At 43.6% G+C, this 22,388-nt stretch overlaps 1 protein-coding gene across 1 annotated transcript in view; it reads left to right on the forward strand.

The window, feature by feature from the left end:
* Positions 1-9,972: 9,972 nt before the first annotated feature.
* The window catches only part of LOC122619289 (roundabout homolog 2), a 38,086-nt gene continuing 25,670 nt past the window's right edge, over positions 9,973-22,388 (forward strand). The window contains exon 1 of the mRNA XM_043796126.1: positions 9,973-10,098. Coding sequence (XP_043652061.1) covers positions 10,044-10,098 — 55 coding nt within the window. The 5' untranslated portion in view covers positions 9,973-10,043. The remainder of the gene's footprint in view (positions 10,099-22,388) is intronic.

A 22,388-nucleotide genomic window follows, 5' to 3' on the forward strand; every position in this document is an offset into this window, starting at 1 on the left:
TTTTAACTGTGGGAGCACGGGGCGTATACGTCTTCTCCCCATCTCATTCCGCCCAAAAAAACATGCACTTCAAATGGAAATGCTGACTAGAGATGGCTGCGTGATGGGTAAATTTGAATTAAAATAACGCACAGAAATATATATGTATAAAATGTAGTGATAGATAAGTAATCACATCCACTAAAAGTTTATAATTTAATAGCTGAATTTGAGCTTGTTTAATATTCATAACTATAAACTTGGTAACTACACCTATACTACTTTCTTAAATATTAATTTAAATTAAATTTAAATATTCTTTTAACCAATTTTTTTCATATTTTTGCCACTGTTTTCTTAACTTTTCCATCCCAAAGTTTCATGCTATTAATGTCTCACTGCTTCGCTGGCTTTTTTGCTTTTGTTACATCCATTTGGGTACCTTGAATTCGCCACTGTGTGTGTGTGTGTCCTGTTGCCTGCAAGAGTATGTGTGTGTCTGTGTGTGTGTGAGCCTGCAATATTTTACTTTGCAAATGGGGAGGTTAAGGCTCATTTGTCAAACGTCACGACTTGATGATGCAATTGTTGTTTGCGCCACGCATGTTGTCATTTGGCTTGCATGCAGATTTATATTTATGCCCCAGCCAAGTTTATTTAACTACGAGAATTCCTTTATTTCATGCACACTCGCACACTTGTGCTTTTGGCCATTATTTCGGCGGTAATGCGGTGAGATCAGCCCATTTATGGCTTATTTATGCAGACTTTAAAAACAAAAGCCTGTCAACTATCAGTTGGCGTTTTGATTGACAAGAGCCTTTTACCTGTTTCGGGTCAACCGTACTTCCATCTTAAGTAAACATATCGTATTACGACCCCATCTAGAGCTATTTTCATAGGGGTTAGTTGCCAAAGAATAACACTTAAAGATGTGGGTGGTGGTTTCGGGATTCCACCCCCGTGAACCAATGACAATTTATGCGTTTTTAAAGAGCCTGCTGCTATTTTCCACCCCCTGGAAAATCTTGTTTATCTTTTCGTCTTTTTTTCTTTTTAGTTAACGGTCGCTTGCATTTCGTGGGTGAACTGGGAAAATATTATTCTTTAATTTCTGCGCTATTGCATTTTCCGCCCTTTGCTGTTTTTGCACTTTTTTTCGGGTACCTTTGATGCAGCCGACTCGCTGGCAGCCAAAAGGCATAAATTCACAATGCTCAGGATGGAGACAGATTTACCTTCTGCAAACTTCTCCTCATCTCATCTTTCTGGATTCAGCGGAAACTTTGCAATTGGTTTCTACTCCTTTGCATCTCGTTTCGTTTTCTGCGCACAATTTTTGCGGATCGCATCGCTTACTGAAATCGTTGCACAAAGTTTGGGGCGCCACACAACTAACTTTGATGCATAAACTTGTGCTTTGCCAGCCGTGGAATGAATGGAATATTTTCCTCTCTACTTTTGCTGCTTTTACTGCCTTTTTTCTGGCATCTCAAGCTGTTTAATTGTCAGGCAAAATTCGCCCGGTTCATTGCATTCAAAGTAAACTTTGTGCGCTTACAAAGAAGGCAAATGAAATATTTACCTGACTGCAAAAGGATATTGGTGAAAATTGTTGAGTACAGACACAAGGCAGTTTTTGCAGCTGCAAATGCTTTTCTAATGTGTTTCACCTTCCCAGATAAGCTGCAGCTCTGCCTGAAATGCTGTAGAAAATGCATTTCAAGACCACTTACTGTGGATCCTGTCAGGACTAAGACCCGCTAAGCTCGGTGCTGAAAGGAGGGCCAACTTTGCCAGCGAATCCTTGTAGCTCCGCGAGGACGTGTAAATATTTTGCCAAGTCTGTTCGGCTGGGCATTAATCATATTAAACAGAGGCAGGCGTCAGACGACGGCGGGATTTTCTTTTGTTCCGCTTATGTAGGGGTGTGGTGGGTGTGTGTGTGTGTGTGGTGTGTGTGCTCGGCACACAGTGCGTATGATTATTACCACTATTATTAATATTATCATGTGCTCGCTCGTGGGCTCGACTTGGCGCCCGGAGGTTGTTTTTGCGGAATTCGCACGAGGTCCTGCGAATGGCAGCGGGGGCATCGTCATTGCAATTATTTACAAAATCAGAGCACGTCCTGGCTCTGCTTTTATGCGATTACGTGTGTGTGTGAGGGTGGTGTGTGTGTGTGAGTGTGGTGTGTGTGTGTGAGTGTGGTGTGTGCACTAAAATGCCTCGAGCCGAATCGCTTATTACGCCACCGAAAGAGAGGGAAAGAGAGAGCCAGTTGTTGACAGGCTGCTTTTTGGAAATATAAGGTAGCAGAGGAGCTTTGCGAGATCGTCCTGGCATCTTTTTTTTTGGTCGTAAACATATATTTTTATTCGGGTGTATCCTGCGATTTTTATCGGCCCAATAAGCCGGCCATTTGTTGGATTAGTTAATTGGAAAAGGACGTGTTTTTCTACCGCACAGCGCAGGCTGCTTCAACAAAGATAATCTGGAGTTGTAAAGCTTTATTCTAATATTTAGGATGCTGGGATAATTATATTTATTGGTAAATATAAACTGGCAGCAGGCAGGCAGTTAACAAATGATGGACCATACAAAGTACCCATTTTATGACCGGCAATTTGGTTAGAATGTATTGTCACCCGGCGGAAAACCTTTCAATTACGCAGTGCAGAAGTCCTGAAACTTTTTGGAAACAATTACGCCAAGTACTGGAAATTGTCAGCCAACTCTGTTTCAGACGTATGTACGTAATAAGCCACTTTCCTTAATGACGAGACCTTCTCGGATCCGCAGACGGAACTTTTTAATTTCCCAGTTTGCCCATCCGGCCACCATTAGCATATATAGACAGTGGATTCTTCTTGGATTCCAAGGCCCGCAGAGAGTGCAGCCATAAAGAAAAGTTTCATTGTTAAGCCACGCATGCCCCTGTGCAACATCCATTTGCGCCCCAAACTCTTTATGTGGCGCATTCGTTCGGTTTGGGGGCTGTCTATAGCTCTGTCCATAGCCCCCCACATGCGGATGCGTAACTTTGCGGCAGTGGTTTTAATTTAAATTGACAACATCAAGCAGTTAAGTACTTGCAGCGACATTTTAATAGCTTGTAAGCCCCACGAGTACCCAAAACTTCCCCTTCTCAGCCGAACAAGCAAACCCATCCAAACCAAACCCATCCAAACCAAAAGGAACCAAAGCGAACACCTTCCCCAGCAGAATGCCACGTCAAGCTAAAGAAAACAAATACAACGGACGCTTATTTACATATTCCCAAACGTAAATACGCGCCATTTTTATTTGCTCCACCTTTTTTATACTTTTTTCTTTCATTTCAACTCAGCAGTTTTTCCATACGCCGTTTTTCCATACCCTGTAAGTGCGTGGAGTTAATGGTTAGGAGCTATCAGTAAATAAAAGGGATCTAATTACAAAGTATAAGAAAGTAAGTTATATATAATTTTAATAAAATTGTATTTAATTATATTCAGAAATATTTTCTAATTAATCATATTACTTTGAATCAAAAAAGTAGCAGTATAGATATTTTCTTCGCACTTCATGTTCTTAGTGTAATTCGTTTTACAGGATATCCCTCCGTCGATTGAGCTCGCTGTCCTCTCATTTGATTTCGTCCTTTTTCTGGTCGTTTTTAAGAAAGAATTTGCATAAAGTGAAAACAAGCATTTTAATTTCGCTCGCCGTAGCAAAAATGAAATGTGCGACAGCATATACGAAGCGGTAGTAAACGCTGCCGTTTACCGCTCCTGCTCCCCCTGCTCCTCCTGCTCATCCTGCTCCTCCTGCTCCCCCTGCTCCTCCTGCTGTCCCCGAAAATCCCCAGAGCGTTGGAAAGTTTCGCCAGTGGAAAAAACGCAGTCGTAATTGTCGAGGACCAGTGAAAGGGAGTTATCCTTGAATGGCTGGAGCGGGGAAAAGCGCAATGCCAGCAGACAAAAACAAACCAATTTAAATTAGACGACCCCCGCTGGTTGGATCCCTCACGTTTTGCTTCGGTTTGGGGCCAAAGTGTTGAAAACTTTTGGCATCAACTTTTGACATTTGCAGTGCACTAAATGGAAATGCTGGCCGGGATTAGGAACAGTGGGAGCAATGATAAATGTCTGCTCTGCTGTCTGCTTCTTATAAAAATAATACACCTAGAACAAATGCTCACCTTTTTTAATGAAACAGTAAAGAAAAGACAGAAAGGATAACACTTGACACTCGGTTTGATTTTTCGCAGTGCCTGAGGTAACATAAGGAAAACAATTCCTGGACTGAGTAACCACCACATTTGAAATGGGGCACATGCCACGCTGGCAGTTTAATATAATTTAAACCTAAACATATACCACTGCACACAGGACACTCACACTATGAGAGTAGTCCTGTGTGAGTTGGGGTTTGTCAAGTAGCCGCCGCGTCTGCCATTTGACGCTCGGTCCCATAAATTACCAGACACTTGGCAGGGACCGTAAACGTACAATACGTACGGGGATATCCTGACCGAAGGCATCTTCACATTTCTGGTTAGTCATTTGCCTGCCCCCATCCCCCCTCCTCCTCCACCAGTGCTTCTAGACACAAAAACAAAACAATTAAGTGGACATAAAACTGGCTACGGTCTGAGTCCATGGGCATTTGCCCCACAGAGAGGCTCAAGGACCTCTTCTGGATTCCGCACCGGGAGGCGGGGACAGTTGATGCTTGTTGTTACTGAGGCGGAGCCACCCTCGGCCTAATGGAATATGCAAAAACATTCCGGCAGATATATAAAACAGGCAAAGAGGCTCAATAAATCCCACAGATCCTCCTCCATTCGCAGAAGGAGAAGTCTGTGCTCATGGGCGGATCATAAAACTAAACATTTCGGAGAGAACTTCCAGCTATTGAGTGTGGGCGGCGACTTACTAGAAGATTTATACTTTCTATACTATTTCTATATATTTTGATATTTACTTGTGCTAATTATCTGTTCATTTACTAATTTCCATGCAACATTTAAATTCAGTGGCAAGTGCACTCGCCAATGAGTATTTATTGCAAACTAATTTGGCATTGATTTCAATTTCAATAAATTTGCATTTAATTGATCGAACTCGTGTTTCCTGAATGCCAATTCAGTGCGCTAATTGACAAAACCGAGCGAAAACAAATGAGTTCGCGTGGCATTGCATGTGCAATGAGCCAACTTTTTAATTGGATGAACTGGGGAATCCCCCAGCCTCCAAAAAAAACCCATCAATTGGAAGGTAAAACAACTTTGCCACCTTTTTGGCCAACTGTATTTGCCCTTCGTCCTTCGTCCTCCGTTCTGCGGACTTTGTCAAGTGCACAGTTTGTTCTTAGGCTGGTGGCAATGGCGTCTCCTGGGATTCGTCCTGTCTTTGGCTGGCACTTCAAGGACTCGGGGGTTGTGCATTTAGCTGCTGCTCAGTCAAGGATGTCAAGGATGCGCCATGCACGGGGGTTGTTGGTGGCGGGGTCTACAAAAAGTCAATCACAATTCCCAGTGCAATCACGGCACGCGTATTAATATTTAAAGAGGTCATCGGAATTGGTTTCTCTGTCTTTGAGCCACTTATTGCCGGCGAAAGTGTGCGGAGTTTGAGATAAGACATAGCAATTTGTGGCCTGCAATATTTTCCACTTATTTGGCGATTTGTTGCAGTTAAGTGGCCGCGCGTTCAACCCCCAGATGCTCCCATCTAGACGTATTTTATGTCTGGCAATTTGCTGCTCCCCCTTTTTTTATGATTTTCTAGGATTTCGCTTTCATTGTGACCAGGTTGTTGCATCTTTAATGCCAGTTGCCGGATTGATTTCGCATTTGCATGCGCTTCGACTCTCCACCTTTTGCCTTTTATTTATGATTTTGCGCCAGGATATGCATCTTGTGGATTCACAATGACAGCCACTGTCTGCTCGCCGTCTAGTCGAATGCCGTGGAAAACTTGCCTTTTGGCTCGGGGGAAAACCAAACCAAAGCGAAGCGAAGTGAAGTGAAAACTTTCGCTTTTTGTCACTGTCTATTCAGCTCCCTCCGCCGAAGTTGGCGGCATTTCAATTACGTTTCCCTCGCAATCAATCACACTCAAAGTTGGAAAAGCTCTCCTCCACATCCTGGCAGCCGGAGAGTGGAAAAACATTTTGCATTTCCCGCTCGCAGAGTCGCAGTAAGTGATTCGCCCATTGATCATTTGCCTGAGCTTTTGGACATTCCGATTTACTTCTGATTTGATTTGGGCGTTGTCACAAAGTGTCAGACAAGCTGAAAAATAATCAAATGTATAGTTAAACTATAAACATGCTTAATGCCAAGTTATATTTGTAGCTACAACTTGTCTTTTGGGGCCAACATTAATAAATCGCACTGGAATGCAGCACTTACCTCGTGCAATTTTCTTATAATTTGTTGTGCCAGTTGCTGGCCAAACTTTTAATTCCACAGCAAAACCCGAATGAATAAAATTATGCCAAGGCAAATGAATTAACACTTTTGGGTGTGCTATACATTCCTTTGCCGCCGATCCCCTGCCACGCCCCCTGCAGCATCACCCGCCCACCCTGTCACCGCTCAACTTTCAGATATAATTCCTGGCTGAAAACTTTTCTCTCGGGAAGAGAGAAAGAGAAAGAGAGAGGGAGTGCGAAAGGGGAAGGACTCCGGCTCAACCGGAACTTCCGTGCACTGCTCAAGTTCTGGGCCGTCGCTTCGCCTTGGCTGAAAAGAATCTCTTCCGCTTTACCCCCCTCCCCCGCCGCCCCTTTTTCGGGTGATTGTGGGCGTGGCGGCAAAATAAATTTGTATTGTTTTGTCTGGGGGCGAGAGGCGAGGCCAAAGAGCAAACAATGCGAGTTGCGAGAGCTCAAAAACCGCAGCCACTAAATGCATTACGTGCGGGAAAGGCGAAGTGGAAAGGCGGAAGCAAAAGCGGCGGGAAGTGGGGGAAAATGCGGGGGGAAAGCGGCGGGAAAACTGGATGCCGTCTCCCTTTTGCGGCTACACTGTAACGGCTTTTGTGTGCGCCCGAGTGCTGGCTTTGGCATTGTTTTCCTGCACGGATATCCTTAATGAGTGGAACTGGGCTACCGCTCCTCGAGCAGCAGCAGCAGCAGCAGCTGCCACCCACAACCGTCATAATTACCCCGCCCCCCGGGCAGCCTCCACCCTCCGCTGGACCAACACACCCACCCACTATCATCCCCCACCCAGCTGACAAACACACTCGAGCTCCTTGGCACTCAAGAATCTGAAAACGGGGGCTGGAGCTGGGTATATCCTGGCGGGGGTCCTTCGCTTCTCTGACCACATGAGCACATAAATCTTCGGGCACGGCTGCAGTGGCAGTGGCGCCCCCTGGCGGACGGACCCCAAAAACCACGGTGGCTGCCGCGGTGCCAAGGAATGCGAAAAGTGCTCCCTACTTTTTATGAAAAATGGGTGTTGACAGGCGGCTCATCTGTCATCTAATAAAAGCATTTGAAATTAAACAAATTAAATTATAAAGGCTCATTATTAATTACCTATAATTATCTATAATTATAATACAGTTTTTAATTCATACTAAATTTGGTAAAGCATTCATAACTTGTATTTATATATATGTGATATACTTAACAATTGCTTTCGACCCACTGTGCAGCAGGCCCATCATTATGGCCGTGTAATTATCACGATGATCACTTTTCAACATCAGCAAAGCGAGCAAACTTTTATATTAAAAGTAAACTTATGACAAACGAGCACCAGAAGGCCAGCTGGAGGAGGCAGAAGTGGAGTCCTGTCCAGGACTCGGACGAGCACTCCACACACGCGTCACACTTCTGTGCGAGTGTGTGAGTGGGTGTGCGTGTGTGTGTTGGTGTGTGGGTGTGTGGGGGCGCCCATTGTCAAGTGTAATTTATCATTCAGTCAACGTCCTTCGATTGCAGTTTATCTTCGGAACTTACTTTACTGGGTCGTCACTGTAATTTCTCACTCCCCGCATCTTTCCATGCTGCCTGTTCTCCAGTTTTTCCTTTTCCTTTTCCCTTTTTCTCCCCATTTCCCCATTTCCCACGAGTAAAAGCAGAGGAAAGTGAACTGGGGGAGCAGCAAGGATATTCCCTCAGAGTTGTTATTGTCCTGGCCGTAGAATGAATGGCAAATCAGGAAAATCTGACCCCCAGGTTGTTAGTTTTCTTGCAAGGATTTTTAAAGCCAATGGGAGCAAAATAGCAATTAACATGGATTTTGAAGCATCCACCTCGACCTCAGCCCACCCATCCTTCCCTCGTCCTTCGTCCTTCCCCCCGCCTGCCTCTGCACCGAGTGCCTCCTGGTAATAATCGGAAATAATTGAAGAAAGAGAAAAACAGCGGGGAACGGCAAAAAGAGGATACTTACCGGACTGCAAAGCTGGCAGCGGGACAGGCAGCGGGGTCACATCCTTTGAAGGATGTTTGTGTGTGCAATTTGTAGCGTTTTAATTGTTGTTTATGCGATCTAGAATGATGTGGTGGGGAATCCTAGGGCGTGGGCACCGAAGTGCAGCACCACCGCAAGCCACTGAGCTAATTTTGATTGCGGTGCCTGAGGACGACAGGAATCAGCAGGTGAAAGACGACGTCGGCTCCCAGGATCCTAATTAACCATGCCACTGATGTTTGCTTCGATTCAGCAGATTGCCCCCAAATGCGGGCTGGCAGCTAGTTTAAATGCCTAATGCCCCCAGTGACAATAAAGCACTACACACAAGTCAGGTGAATAACATCAGGGAAGTAATGAATATGTAGAAATTTTATAATATTAGTAAGCAATAGGTTTCAATCATGTCATTTATATTTGTAACAAGAACTCTAGACTCCTACTATGTTTGAAAATTTAAGATATCTTACTGAACACAACAATTGCATCGGTATTTAACGGCTATTTTGAAATATTCAAACCTACTCGCTACTTCTCTGGCTCTCATTCAGTGAATATATTTTAGCTTTCTCGCAAAGTGTTGTAAGCATTCAGAGAGCAAAGGAATTCCGGTGGCCACTCCGAAAATGTTGTTTATTTGGCCAGTGCGCAGACTCACCACTTTTGCCGGCAGGATTCAGCAACAAATGTTTATGCTCGCCACTGTGATGATAAACAAACCTGACTAGGACCAGAAACCAACATGTTGGAAAGGCAATTCTATATCTATTATGCTTTTCTTATATTTATTATATTAATATATAACTACTATTTGAAGGATTTCCATTTCCAGTTATAAGTTGCACTAGAACTTTAGTACTTTACAGCAACACATTCATAGATAGCCTCTCATAAGCTGGTACTTCCTTATCAGTGGAGCTGGTAGACCGATTTGTATTACTTCTCGTTTTCCCGAGCTTTCCCCGCTGAAACAGCTGATGGCTGCCCTGCAGGAATTTACTCCGAAAAGTTCCTCCTCCGACTTCCGACTTCCCCAGGCGGCGAGTCACGAGCTGGCCGAGCTGCTCCGAAGCTTGGAAAACTCACCACCGAAGTGAACATTGCTGCGGACTGTTCCCGGTCTCCGGAACTGAGGAACTGAGGAACCCCATATCAAGTTGGCCGTGGGACGCCGTTCAGTTGAGTTTTGGTTACTGCCGCCAACGGTTATCGCGCTGAAAGTGAGCGCGTGTCGAGCTTTTTGGCCAACTTCGTGGGCGACTGGCCACTGAATTGGCAGCAAACATAAACAAACGAAGTGCGAATTCGCTCGGAAATCTAAGCTAATTGACATTACGGACATGCGAGGGCCGGACTTTGGCCAGATTTGGCCTGGCCAAAAGCAAGCGGCAGCATTGTGGCCGCAACATACATTGTAAACTGCTAAACTGCAGGCCAAGTGTGCGTACAAAAGTCGAGTAGAAATCAAGCAACTCGAATATATATATATATATATATCTATATATCCCTGCGGGAGTCGGTGTGTGTGTCGGTGTGCATTCCGAGTAGTGTGTGTGTGTCTGGAGTTGGGCTGGGCAAATAAGTGCTCGTGCTCCGCTTTTTTAGCCAGTTTATCTTAAGGCGAAATACTGTAAAAAATTGTAAAATGGATTTACGTTTCGTATTCATCGTTTTCCTGCTCAAGTGGACCCATGCACAAGGTAAGCTCGAATAAAAATACAAAACTGCTGCAAAAAACCCATCCTGGTCACGGACTTCCCTTCATCCTTCCTCTCGGCCGTTTGCCTGGCATTCTCTGTTTGTGCAGCTGCCACAAGCTCTGGTCTTTCCCACTGGGTAAATGTGAATGTGGCTGTGGATGTGAATGAAAGGCGGAGACGGGTGCAATTCAAGTGCAATCCAGGCAGGCGGCCTGCAATTGCAAATATTCCATAGAAAATTGCTCAACAGAGACAGAAGTGGCAGCTCGTGAATGCACGACATTTGTATGGCTCTGCGATCCCGTAATGAGTTGCATTTAACTCATCCGACTCACTTGGCCGAGATGTTTTGGGAGCCCGGCATATTTATGATGATTGCCGACAGGTGTTGAATGGCTCGTCCAAAGGATGACATCCATTCCATTGCCAGGACGTCGGATCTGGGATCTCGGATGTCGGATGTCAGGCTTGGATTCACCTGAATGCTGGTTTATTGATACGGACGCTTGTCTGGCAGTTTACATTCCACAACGATAAACACTCGGAGTTAGTAGATGACAGCTGAAGAAGCCACCAAAGCAATTAGGTAGACTTAAAGCCTTTGAACTGAGAGGAGCTAGACTAAAATATAATGTATACAGCATATTTTGTGCAGAACAAGTTTGATTGGGATTAAGCATAAAATCTACTCTCGGAATTAATTCCCTTGTTCATCCTGCCAAACTTTAGTTGCCAGTTTAGCACATTTCCTGATTTGCATTTATTGGCCCAAACTGGCAGATAACTTGAGGCATTTCCTCATTCGCTCCATCCGCCCAAACAGGCTTATGCGTAATGCATTGATTACTTCCTCGCCGGCAAACTTTTGCCAACTATAATTCATAACTCTTGCTTATCTCACCATTAAGTTGTAGCCCTCAAATGGGAATTCGTATGTGCAAAACTTTTGTGCCAGACGCAAAACAATTTCCGCCGCTTTCAGCCCAGCAAATTAGTGGAAAATGTTCTGCCAAGAAATGAGATACGAGATACAAGCCGGGTTGTTCCCTCGGGCTGGCTAACTAAGCGAAATGAGTATGAATTCGAGTCGTGGGCCTGAATACAAGTGAGTACTCAGGGGCATTACTCACATCGGCCTGCTTTTGTTGCATAAAATATGCGCATTTAATAAGGGGCTTCCCACACCTTGGCCAAAAAAGTGAATGTGGATTTCAACTGGGCCACAAAATGCTACAAATGATACAAAAGATTATTCATATTTTTCGGCGGTCGCACGTATTTGTGTGTACATATGTGTGTACATTGCCATGTTGTTGCCGCTGTGCAATTTGCGTTTTTTACGCTTGGATCTCCTTTTTTGGTTACGGGCATTTTTATTATGTAGTTCATGCATGTAAACGAATTCAATTGAATAATATCCTGTCATTTTGTTGTTACATCCTCTTCGGGCTACCCATTATCCCCATTCCCCCCACTTTTTCTCGTCCTGGCAGCTTCCCTCGTTTCGGCATGTCAAATTTTTATCAGCGCACAAAATCCGCCAATGCAGGATGAAGGATATGGCGGAGTGAATAAATAAATCCCGACAACACGCGTGTCCTTGTCTTCCTCTTTCCCGCTCCCTCGCTGCGCTGCAAAGTATGCAATAAATTGCGAGCAAAAAATATATTGGCATTTTAGTGGGTTGGCTGCATTTCTGCTTCCTTTCCAATAAAAGAAAATTAAATACTTTCGCCGAGCGATTTTTCCTTTGCGTAAATTACTCGTACCTCTGATTACTCGCTTCAGATTTTTTTGGGCACCCAAATAAGGATTACAATTCACTAAGAGCCTTTAATTGTTATGGCTATATAGTTATATGTACAATATTTTCACATATCTGTTACTTTTCTTTGGCCCAGTTGTGTGCCATACTTTTCGCCTCGCAACTTTGCCCAAGTTTGCTTAATTTATAAATTATGCACTTTGTATACAGCGTTACCAGGCAATTATCATTTTCCTGCCAAATTGTTTTGCTTTTGGTTTCGGCTTGGTCTTTCGCTCATTTTTGGAAAGTAGGCTACGCAAAATTAATTTCTTCTGTATGTTTTTGCCTGTGTGGTGGGCTCCACTCGGCGGCATGTGCGTGTGCCTATTTATGTGGCTGGGATTCGAGAAAAGGACTCTCGGATCGGTTGTCTTGTATTTGGCCCTCGTGCCTGGCGGCTAGCGAAAGCAAAGGGCATAAATTTATTTGGCAAAAACAGGGCCATCCGCATGGAGGAGTAGGAGTGGGTGTAGGAAAAAGTTTGGCAGACCGGAATATTAATGAGTATTTAACCTAAATTGTTGCTGCCTTTGATAAGTGCCACGAAATATTCCCCATGTAGCAGCGCATCTATTCTCAGTTCTTGCCCCTTCGCCTGCGGCATCAATGGCAGACGGGGGGGAAAGTTGCCTCTCCGTCTCTCTGCGGAATGTGTGGGCTTCCCTCGTAACTGAGGCATTAAATTACTTTAAAAGAAAGGGGGAAAAAAGGGTTCAATTATTTTAGATGCTAGAACGCAACCCACCGGCTGCCTTTAAGACTTTCCTCGCAAAAACTCAAAGGACCTGCTCGAGTTTTGCTCTTTTCCGACTTCGGGTTCGGTGCCCAGAGAATAGGTATTATTTGGCCAGACTCGAGTTAATTGAAAGGACGAAGGTATTTATTCCTTGAGGGAAAGGACCCGGTCGCCCAGTAATAAAGTAATATGGAATTAATTTGGAGTCCATTAAATGTAGAAATATTTAAGAAATTGACAGGATACAGTATTCACTTGGCAGTTTAACAAGCACAGTGGTAATTGACAAGGAAAAACTGCTACATTTAGTATAGATAAATAATATAAGAGAGTGCAAACTTAATTGAATATATCAACATATGGAGATAACTAACATTAGTTGAAACTACAACCGAATTAGATAAATGAAACAACAAAACTGTGCAAAAATATTTGGCTTAGCATAAAACCCATTAGATAGTCGAATATTTATTTTACCCACTGCTGTTACACACACACACACAATTTCCATGCAAAGCAATTACCAGTTTCCAGTTGTATTCACAACGTCCTGGCAAATTGTAATTTATCTTAGCCTTCGGCCAAAGGACAATTCAGGCAGATAGTCCTGTGGCACACAAGCACAAACACACAAACATGCGAGGGAAAATTTTAATTAATTTCAGCATCAATTGAACGGCTGTCATAATACAAATAGAAGAGATGCGCACAAAAACACACAGGACACTTGTTTATTTGCTTGCTGGTGCAAACGCACTAGGCAAACACAATGGCCACAAAGGACATGCAGGACTCCATTCAAAGCGAGCCCCATAATCGCCATATTTTGATTAGCTTAATTAAGCGATTTCTCGATGTCGATGTCGCTGTCGATGTTTTGTGTAGGCCAATACTAATCCTATACCCCGACTTCTGTGATAGCCCGCTGAGCTTCGAGTGTTTGCGATGGGAAAACATAATTCACTCCATTATTAAGCGAAGTGGGGCAACAACAATGGACCAGCGGGTAACGAAAACTGCAACAACATAAAAACAATAATGAAAATAACAACATCTCGTAGCGGGGCAATTGAGCCTAATGAATTGCCATAGTAAACGTGGCTCTAAAGCAGCTGCCAAGGCGCTGGGAGGCCATCAAAACTTTAAAGTGCTCCAGTTTCACCATTAAAAATGGAGGAGCGAAAAAAATCAACACTGGCAAAAACACGGACGCAAAAGCAGCTGAGTATTTTCCATAATGAGACCAGGCGAAACTTTCATGCTCTCGGTGCGAAACGGAAAAGTTTTCGGAAAGCGCGTTGTGGGATTGGTTATCAAGCCAAAGCCACGAAAACAATACTATCACTGACTTGTCTTTTAAACTATATGCAGCTATTTGTTATTAGATATTCATAAGGAATATTTGCTTAGACTTGAGGAGAGAATAAAATTTGGCTTAAAATTCACCCAATTTAGAAGAAATAATAAAGCTCCTAAGTATCCAGTATTAAAAGAAATATGATTGCAAACTTTAAGACACTTTGTTGTAGAGTAGAAAGTATATTATTAATATTTTGTTAATTTATGTAGGATATATAACGATTTCTTTTACAATATCACATATTATGATGACAGTATTTATATCTTGTTTTCTCTTATAATATCATATATTAAGATGACAGTATTTATGTCTTGTTTTCTCTTATAATATCAGATATTAAGATGACAGTATCTAGTTAGCCAAACAACTTGTTAAACCCTTTTCCACAGCCATGACAACCGACTGTATCGCCCTGAAAGTAGAGTGCCCGAATATGACGACGTAAACAAGTGTCGAGCACATTTTTTACGACAACTTTGATATTTCCCAGCCCCATTTCCGCCATTTCCACCATTTTCACGATTTCCACCAATCTGCCAGTTTGCGGCGCCGTCAAGTAATCATAAAGCACTGCGAGGGCGGCGGCGAAAAGTGTGGAAAAAATAAGAATGCCATGCGGTCAGTGATGATGTCTGGGCACCACCATCACATCCATCTGGTTGTCCGCATTTTCCGCGCATTTTTCAAATACTTACCCTTTTGGCCGGGAAAGGCGGGAAAAGGGTCTGCCGACCTGCGGAGCAAGTGTCATTGACATTTTAATGTGCTAATGAAGATGACGAGCCCAAAAAGCGGAAGGGAAATGCTTAAGTTCATAATATAATCAAATTGTTATAAAAATAGTCGGCGGTGGCCAACGCGACAGGCTCCGTCGCCTTCCTGACCAGCTTTATATTATATATTGTGATTTTCTTTCTGGTTTTTTTCCCCGCTTTTAGTGGATTTTTATGCACTCAGCTGCTCAAGAACTTGCAGTGTTTATGGGTTGTTGCAATTTTATTTATTTATTTCTTGGTTTTTTCCATCGTCGCATTCTGGGTCCTTTGGTGTCCTGGCAGTCAATTATGTCAAAGTTGTCAATGCAGGAATGAAAATTACAGGGCGTTGGCGTAAGCAGCTTTCCTGCAAGCAGTTCCCTTTATATATTATTTGTATGCCGGAGTGCGGAAAATGTTAAATGTAGGTTATAATTTCAAGTGCACCAAATGGAGGGCTGAAATGGGGAAAAAATGGAGTGCTTCTGGCAGAGAGTGCAGCTGACAAACTGAAATTGAAGGGGGCACAAAAGTTTTCCCTTCGGTGCATTTGGATTGGCTAAATAAACGGAGCTGCAGTAATCAAGAATGAAGTTTTTAATTGAAGGACTTCATTCGCCGCTCAAGTTTATGAATAATGGGGCCATTACAGTTTCAGTTGAGTGTTCAAGGGAAGGGAAATAAATATCAATCTTTGAGTTTAAGTAATATTTTCTCTAACTAACATTTTTGCATGAAAATTATCAGCTGGCACTTTCATCTGCTTAAATATTCTCCGCGTTTTATGTCCCGCTGGCAATCTGTAGCTCCATTAAACTTTAAGTCGGAAACTCTTATCAAGCGTAATCCTTAAGCGGCTTCATCTCTGGGGCACTTAAACTTTAAATGCCATTCGTTAACCCTTTGGCCGCCTTTTTATGACTTATAATTTTTGCCAACTCATTGCCTTTGACTTCGCCGAGGAAAATCGCAGCCACACTTTGCGACTTCACCATTTGTTGCGCCGGAAATATCCGAGTAGTCTGCATAATTTATCAATGTCAAAGCTGCCCGTTGATGAACGCCCGAAAATTGCCAGGACAGCAGATTGTAGCTGTGTCCTTTCCCGGCGAATCGATAAACGGACTTGTTGCCACAGCCAAGAAGTCGGGGGATAGGCCATAAAATTTGAGCTTTTTAACAAGCAAATCGAATGAAAGGCCGACGACAGGGATATTGTTGATATGGGAAAAGAAAAGAAATGGAATGAAATGAAATGAGAAGAAATGGGAAGAAAAGAAATGAAAAGAAAGGAAAAGGACATGCCTGCTGACCCGAGTCCAAGCTGCTTATCAATGGCCTAAGCCGAGCATTCCATTCCATTCCGCTCCTTTGTTGACTCACCTTTTGTGCGAGTTTGGCTGGCAGTCAGGACATTTTATATTTATTAAAAAGAAGAGGGCACAACTTTCGCTCCGAACTTGCTGGGTTTTTCGGGTAATAGGCATCCGGTCATAAAAACATGAATTGTGGCTCTTAGCAGCAAATCCAATTGGGCATAAATCGGCTTTGTCGGCAGCAGCACATGAGATGGATCCTTCCTCTCAGATAGGTCCTTCGTCCTTTACCTCCGCCGCTTCCCCTTTTAGGTTCTCAGGTCCTGGCTCGTTTTATGGCTTTGCTCGGCTCGGCTCTCCATTGTGGGCTTTATTTTATGTGCATTTAGGCACAATGCGCTTATTGACTTAATGACAAATGTAGTTAGGCAACACAATGACTGACAATGCACGGCGAGAAAAGTATCTTGTTTGCTGCTAGCTTATAAAAAAAAGGTAAATATCTGAAGTCTTTGGTAGTGGACAACTAAAGTTTATCAAATACTGTAATTAATTATCTTTTACCCTATAAATTCTGTAAGATTGCCACCCAAATTCTGTTAGTGTAATATCCCCTTTCGTTTCCCGCTGCTGTTAACGTTTCTCCTGCTGTTTGTGAGCCAAAGTGCTTGAGTTTCCTATTATAAGAGACTTAACTGAAATTGCATTGTGGCCTGCATCCTGCACTTGTCACCGCCAGCGCCCCGAGCTATTTTCTTCTTCATTCTCTGCTGCCTTTCTCAAGGATGTTGACAAATTTACAAACGCGAAAGTGAATTTTCTTTCAATTTTGTTGCAACGACGGCAGCCAGGAGCTGCCATGCCGATCGCCCCTCTCTTTCGCCCTGCCTGCTGGCGTCTCTTTCACTCGAACTTCGCCACTCCCCCTTCCACCGATTTTTCCCTTTCCTGACAGCCAGGATGCGCGCCTAAGTAGTTTTTGTATAATTGCACTCGTCATTGTCGCCGTCGACATCCTTGCCGTGGATACTTGTGCCTGCGCCCCTCTTCCTTTCACGCCAGTTAACCCCTCTCTCTTGCACCTTGCTGCCCCTTTCTCTCTGTCTTGCACCTTGCCGCCCCTCTCATTCGCTCCTCAGCGGGATGTTGCCCCGCGGCGGTGACAACAACAGCAATTAAGGAATGTTAACAAGCGCACTTTTCAACTTTGGCTCGCGGCTCTCTGCTGCACTTCAAAGGTGTGCCGCACTGTTTTTCCCTGGCTATGTGTGTGTGTGTGTGCTTGTGCCACGCCTCTCCGCCTCCTTTCTGCGGCTTTGTAAGGACACAGTCTTATGCACACTCTTCAATTGGTTGGGAATCCATTCGGAAAGATACCGTGGGGTGTATCGAGCATGCTAGCTGTACAAAATTAAAATGGAAAATAACTTTTGTACTATGAATTTGAGCAATCGCACACAGCGATTGAATAACGTCTCAAATATGGACAGGACCTTTTAAATCACCATTAAAACCGGTAACCCACTTCAAGTCGGTTAACCTCAGGTACTGAATTATTCATAGAGCCATATAACTCGATTGCATTCTCCAACCGACGATGATTGACACATAGCCCACTTTAAATACCCGGCCAATTAAAAATCAATTTGAACAGGACATGTCCTCATCCTTCGACGCACGGTGTATGTCTTAATTTAACAAATCTGAAAATAATTGAAAGTTAGCAGCAAAAGTGCCCGAAAACTATGGCATAGTTTTAAAAATTCCCCTGTTGACAATTAAGCTAAGCAGCAAACACAACAAGGACCCTGCGCAACCGAAACCAGTCGCAGACACAACAGAAGCAAAACAAAAGCAAACTGAAATGCGTCAAAGGCACGCAACCCTAAACACCGAAAAAGGATAAAGGAATGGCTGGTGAATGGGTGGTGAATGGAGCGTGGGTGGGCCACAGATATATCCACCCAGCCATGAGAAAGGAGGAAAAACTGGTTTCGGTATCGGTTTCGGTTTCTGCTGGTTAGCAACCCTAATTTACTTTTAATAACTTCATAGGCAGAGCTCAAAACAACGCAACGCAGCCTGGGCAGGGGAGCATTAAAAGTGTCCTTTTTCACATGGCCAACGAGGAAGAGGACGAATGTGGCGGCGTTAATTTCGATTTTGCTTAACGAGGGTTAAACGCCTGCCCCACCACGCCAACAGTTTAACGCAACTTGTCAGAGTTTGTCAGCGGCACTGGCAGCCAACTGGGCGTATGAGCGATATCGATAACGATAATTACACATGCAGACATGCCTCCCACTCCTGCCACCACCCACCACCCAACTCCACGCAACGCAGCGCATTCAGGTGAAAAATTCAATTTGCAACGTGCAGATAGGCCCGCCAGGCCGAACATGTCTAAGTGTGCGATTGGATTTCGCTTGTCCTGGTGTTTTTTGTGTTTTTCTAGGGAAAAATCATCATGGGACATGAGACATTCGGTATTTGGATGGTTTCTGGCTTGAGGCGCATCAAGTGTGTGTGTGTGTGGCTGCATGACTGAGTGACTTTGCTGTCGGAACATAGATTTGTGATGCAAGAGATGCCGAAAAAATGAGTCGAGGAAAAGACAGCCAAGACAGATGACAACCACAAGTGTGTTGCAAGTAGGAGTGGCATCGTGTCACGTGGAGTTGACAGCTCAGTTTGCATATTTATTACAACTTGCAGTACTACATCATTAATTCTACGTTTACTGGAATGTACCAATACGTGGTCTTCATTTATTGTAAATTTACTTTCTAGTTTCAACTTCCAAACCTAATCGTTTTAACAGCTGCAGCTAAGCTAATTTATTAAATGTATAGGTTGGCTAGATTAATTAATTTAAATTTCATTTTCTGCACTGTACTGGCTCGCATTTGGTCCATCGAGCCGGATTCAGCCTAGTGTAAATTCAATAAAAATCGATTAAACTAGTTTCGACTCTCATCTTAAATCGTTTTAACAGCTGCTTCTAAACTAATTTATTAAATGTATAGCTTAAGCAGATAAATCAATTAAAATTTCATTTTCTACACTGTATGTGCTAAAATCTGGTCCATCGAACCGGATTCAGCATAGTGTAAATTTAATAGCGATGCGGAAAATCGATTAAAGTAGTTTCGACTCCCATCTCTAATCGCTTTAGCAGAAGAGACAGTCAGAGCGAAGACGAGCGAGAAATCGAAAAGACACAGCCCAGAATCGATGGGGAAAGCAGACTTTGAGTGACTGAAGCGGAACTGTGAACGCCAGATTCTGTGATTTGATGCTGTGATGTCCTGGCGGTGGTGGGTGTGGTTGTGACGACGCCTCTGCCGGCATCCAGCTTCAGATTCGCATTCAGCCTCAGCTCCATCATCTCCATCAGCTCCTTTCCATTTCCATCCTGGTCGAGCAGCGGCCCAATGCCATTGCCATTCCACATTGCCTGCTTTTGACAGTCGTTTTGCAAACATGTCGAAGCCATTAAGACAATCATGCGTTCTCTCTTCGCCGGGCCCCAAATCCCCATTCTACCACATCAAGTGTTTTTTTTCGAAATGCTCCTTCTGCGCACACTTCTCATTCCAATTTTTGCAGAGTAACCCCCTCTTCTGTGTGCTTCTGTGTGTTTTTTTGTGTGCTGGATCGTTTTGTGATGCATGTTTTGTTTTTGAAAAATGGCTGTCGCGTCACTTCTATTGTGTTTTTGAGTGTCTGTCCTTCATTCTCCTCATCTGCCGCCCGCTTTCGTTTGTTTGTCACAAAGATTTATGCGTTGCAATTTACACAGGAACAAAAATGGTAGAAAAAATGCACAAGTGCGGCAAAAATGTTTGCCCAACGCTTAGATTCAGTGGAAGTCCTTTTTGTGGGCACTGCGGAGGTGTCGAAACAGATTCCAATACTGAGCAAGGACCTCTCACTTCCTCAGCTGTCTCTTTCAAGGGCTTAACAAGTCTAGTGGGTGTGTTTCTAGGGAATCATTTTTTACCGCCTACTATTTATTCATCGGGGCGTTAAATTACGAGATTGCTTTGAAATACTTTGTTTTTTATATCCAGAAACTTTGATATTTATACACCGAATAATGCATATGCACATATAACTGAATTGTATTGTTTTAAAGTTACTAAAAGTTGCCTGAATTTATGTATTGAAATATTAATTATTCATCCTTTTTTATATAGTTTAATTGGGTTTCATGCCGCCATTAAACTCAAAAATAATGTCGCCATGAATTTTAATCAGAGCCTGCAGCCCACCGAAAACAATTCAAAATAATATTCCGTCGGCCAGGAAAACTTAATGACTTATGAGTGGCATAAAACGGGGCCCAAACTAAATTATCCCATATTTCAGAGAGGCCCACGTCCCCCAGTAAAACACCCCAAAAATGGAAAACTGGAAGACCTCTCGGCAGTCCCCAAACCAAACCGAAAAACCAAACGCAATGCAGCATAAAAAGTTTCAGAGACCATAAAAAGGCGGGGTTGGGGCAAAACTAATGAAAGGAGCCAAGCGGGGATGGAACTTTCCCAATCGTTATCACAACAAAAAACAAGGATAACGGAGGACAGGACCGGGACAAGGACAGGGACAGGGACAAGGACTATAACGACAGATTGAACCCTTCGCTTTTAATGCAATTAAGTTTAATTGAAAATTTTCACTCCAAAATTATGAGGCGAACGTGTTGCTGGTGGAGCTTCGGCAATCAGGCAGATAGAAATTAACATGAACACACTGTTATGGCGGAGTGCCATATCCTGGCTGCTCGGCACGTAGCCGTCAAGTCCCTCGTCCTGCGTCCTTCGTCCTGACTGAAAGCAATCAAGCGTTCAAATCACTAGCCCCAAAAAGCCCAAGTTTCTTTGATGCTGCTGATGGTGGAAAAGGGCGGAAAGGGCGTGGTTACCCAACAGGACTTTATTACAAAACAAACAAGCAGGCAGCAAAGTGAGACAGGAATACCAAGCCCCCCAGCATTTAACTTATCTTTTATCTTGATTGCTGTTGACGATGACAGGGATAATGATGATGATGGCGCCTGTTCACGGTGTCCTGTCCGCCGACCGATTTCAGTTTCAGTTTACCTGCTCCCGTGTTCCCGTGTTCCCGGATGGGATTTGTGTTTGAACAAGCGAATGGCGCTTGATTTTAATTAGCATTTGACACAGCAGCTTGACAGCTGGCAGATCCTTGACTCCTGGCCCTGCCTTGTAGCTCCGCTGCTTTGCTGCTCCTGCTTAATGAGCCATCACCCAACTGGAATTGCAAATGTCGCCGTGTGCAAATAAGTATATCCTTGTGGCTGCCCTGGACACAAACAAAAACGTAGCGAATTCATTCAACTCGTAACATTTTACGCTCGACAAAGTTTGCGAACACGAAAAAGTAATTGCAGTCACTGAAATTGAGCTGGAACTTTGGTTAAATTGAAAATACTCTTCGCTTTAGAGGAATTAACATTATTGATGACTTTAAAGGACTGCCAATTCAATTTTGCTTTAACAGCGTTACCTTAATTTCCCCAATCTCGCTCTGAATTTGCAGCTTGAACTCAAGCCTTGCAATAAAGTCTGCACGCTTTTAGCAGATAGATTTGGCTGGGAATTGTAACTGGGATAACTGACACTTTCATCCATCCAGCCAAATACACACAGGACATGGATGCCCGTCCAAGGATTTGTCACCGGATGCGCTGCGCCGGAAAATTCAATGTGAAAACTTTGCATTTGCCATGTGCGCTGTGCGATGTACGAAAGTGTTTGTGTGGGAGGAGGGAAATGGAGATTGGGGATGGGAATGAGTGTGTGTTTTTGCAGATGGCATAGTGTCAGGTATGCCTGGCTGGAGACTAAGCTGCCGTTAAGGCTCCAACTGAAGCCAAGCCAAAGCTGGAGCCAAGTGCAGTTGCATCTACCTGAACTCATGCATATGTATGCCAGATATTGGACACATGCTATTTGCGGGGGAAAGCGGGAAAGGGGGCTGCCCAAAAATGTGGAGCAATAGCTGGCAATGATTCTCTGTAGACAAACTAACCCACATGTGGGAGCAGCAATAGATATGCACAAGACTGTAAAAGCTGAGCACTGCCAAAAAAGAGTTGCTTATGTAATATGCCATGCTGTTTAATGTGCTGTAGTTTAGTTTTGGTTGTAGTTTAGACAAGATTGAATGAATGGTACCTTTGCATTCCTTACTGCCTTTCTAAGCACTTTTCTCGCAGTGCATGTGTACATGCCACAAGTATTTGCACAATTTTTGTGTGCCCCCTTTCGGCATTGTAATGCATTTACCA

This window comes from Drosophila teissieri, chromosome 2L (assembly GCF_016746235.2).
Source record: "Drosophila teissieri strain GT53w chromosome 2L, Prin_Dtei_1.1, whole genome shotgun sequence".
Classification (NCBI taxonomy): Eukaryota; Metazoa; Arthropoda; class Insecta; order Diptera; family Drosophilidae; genus Drosophila; species Drosophila teissieri.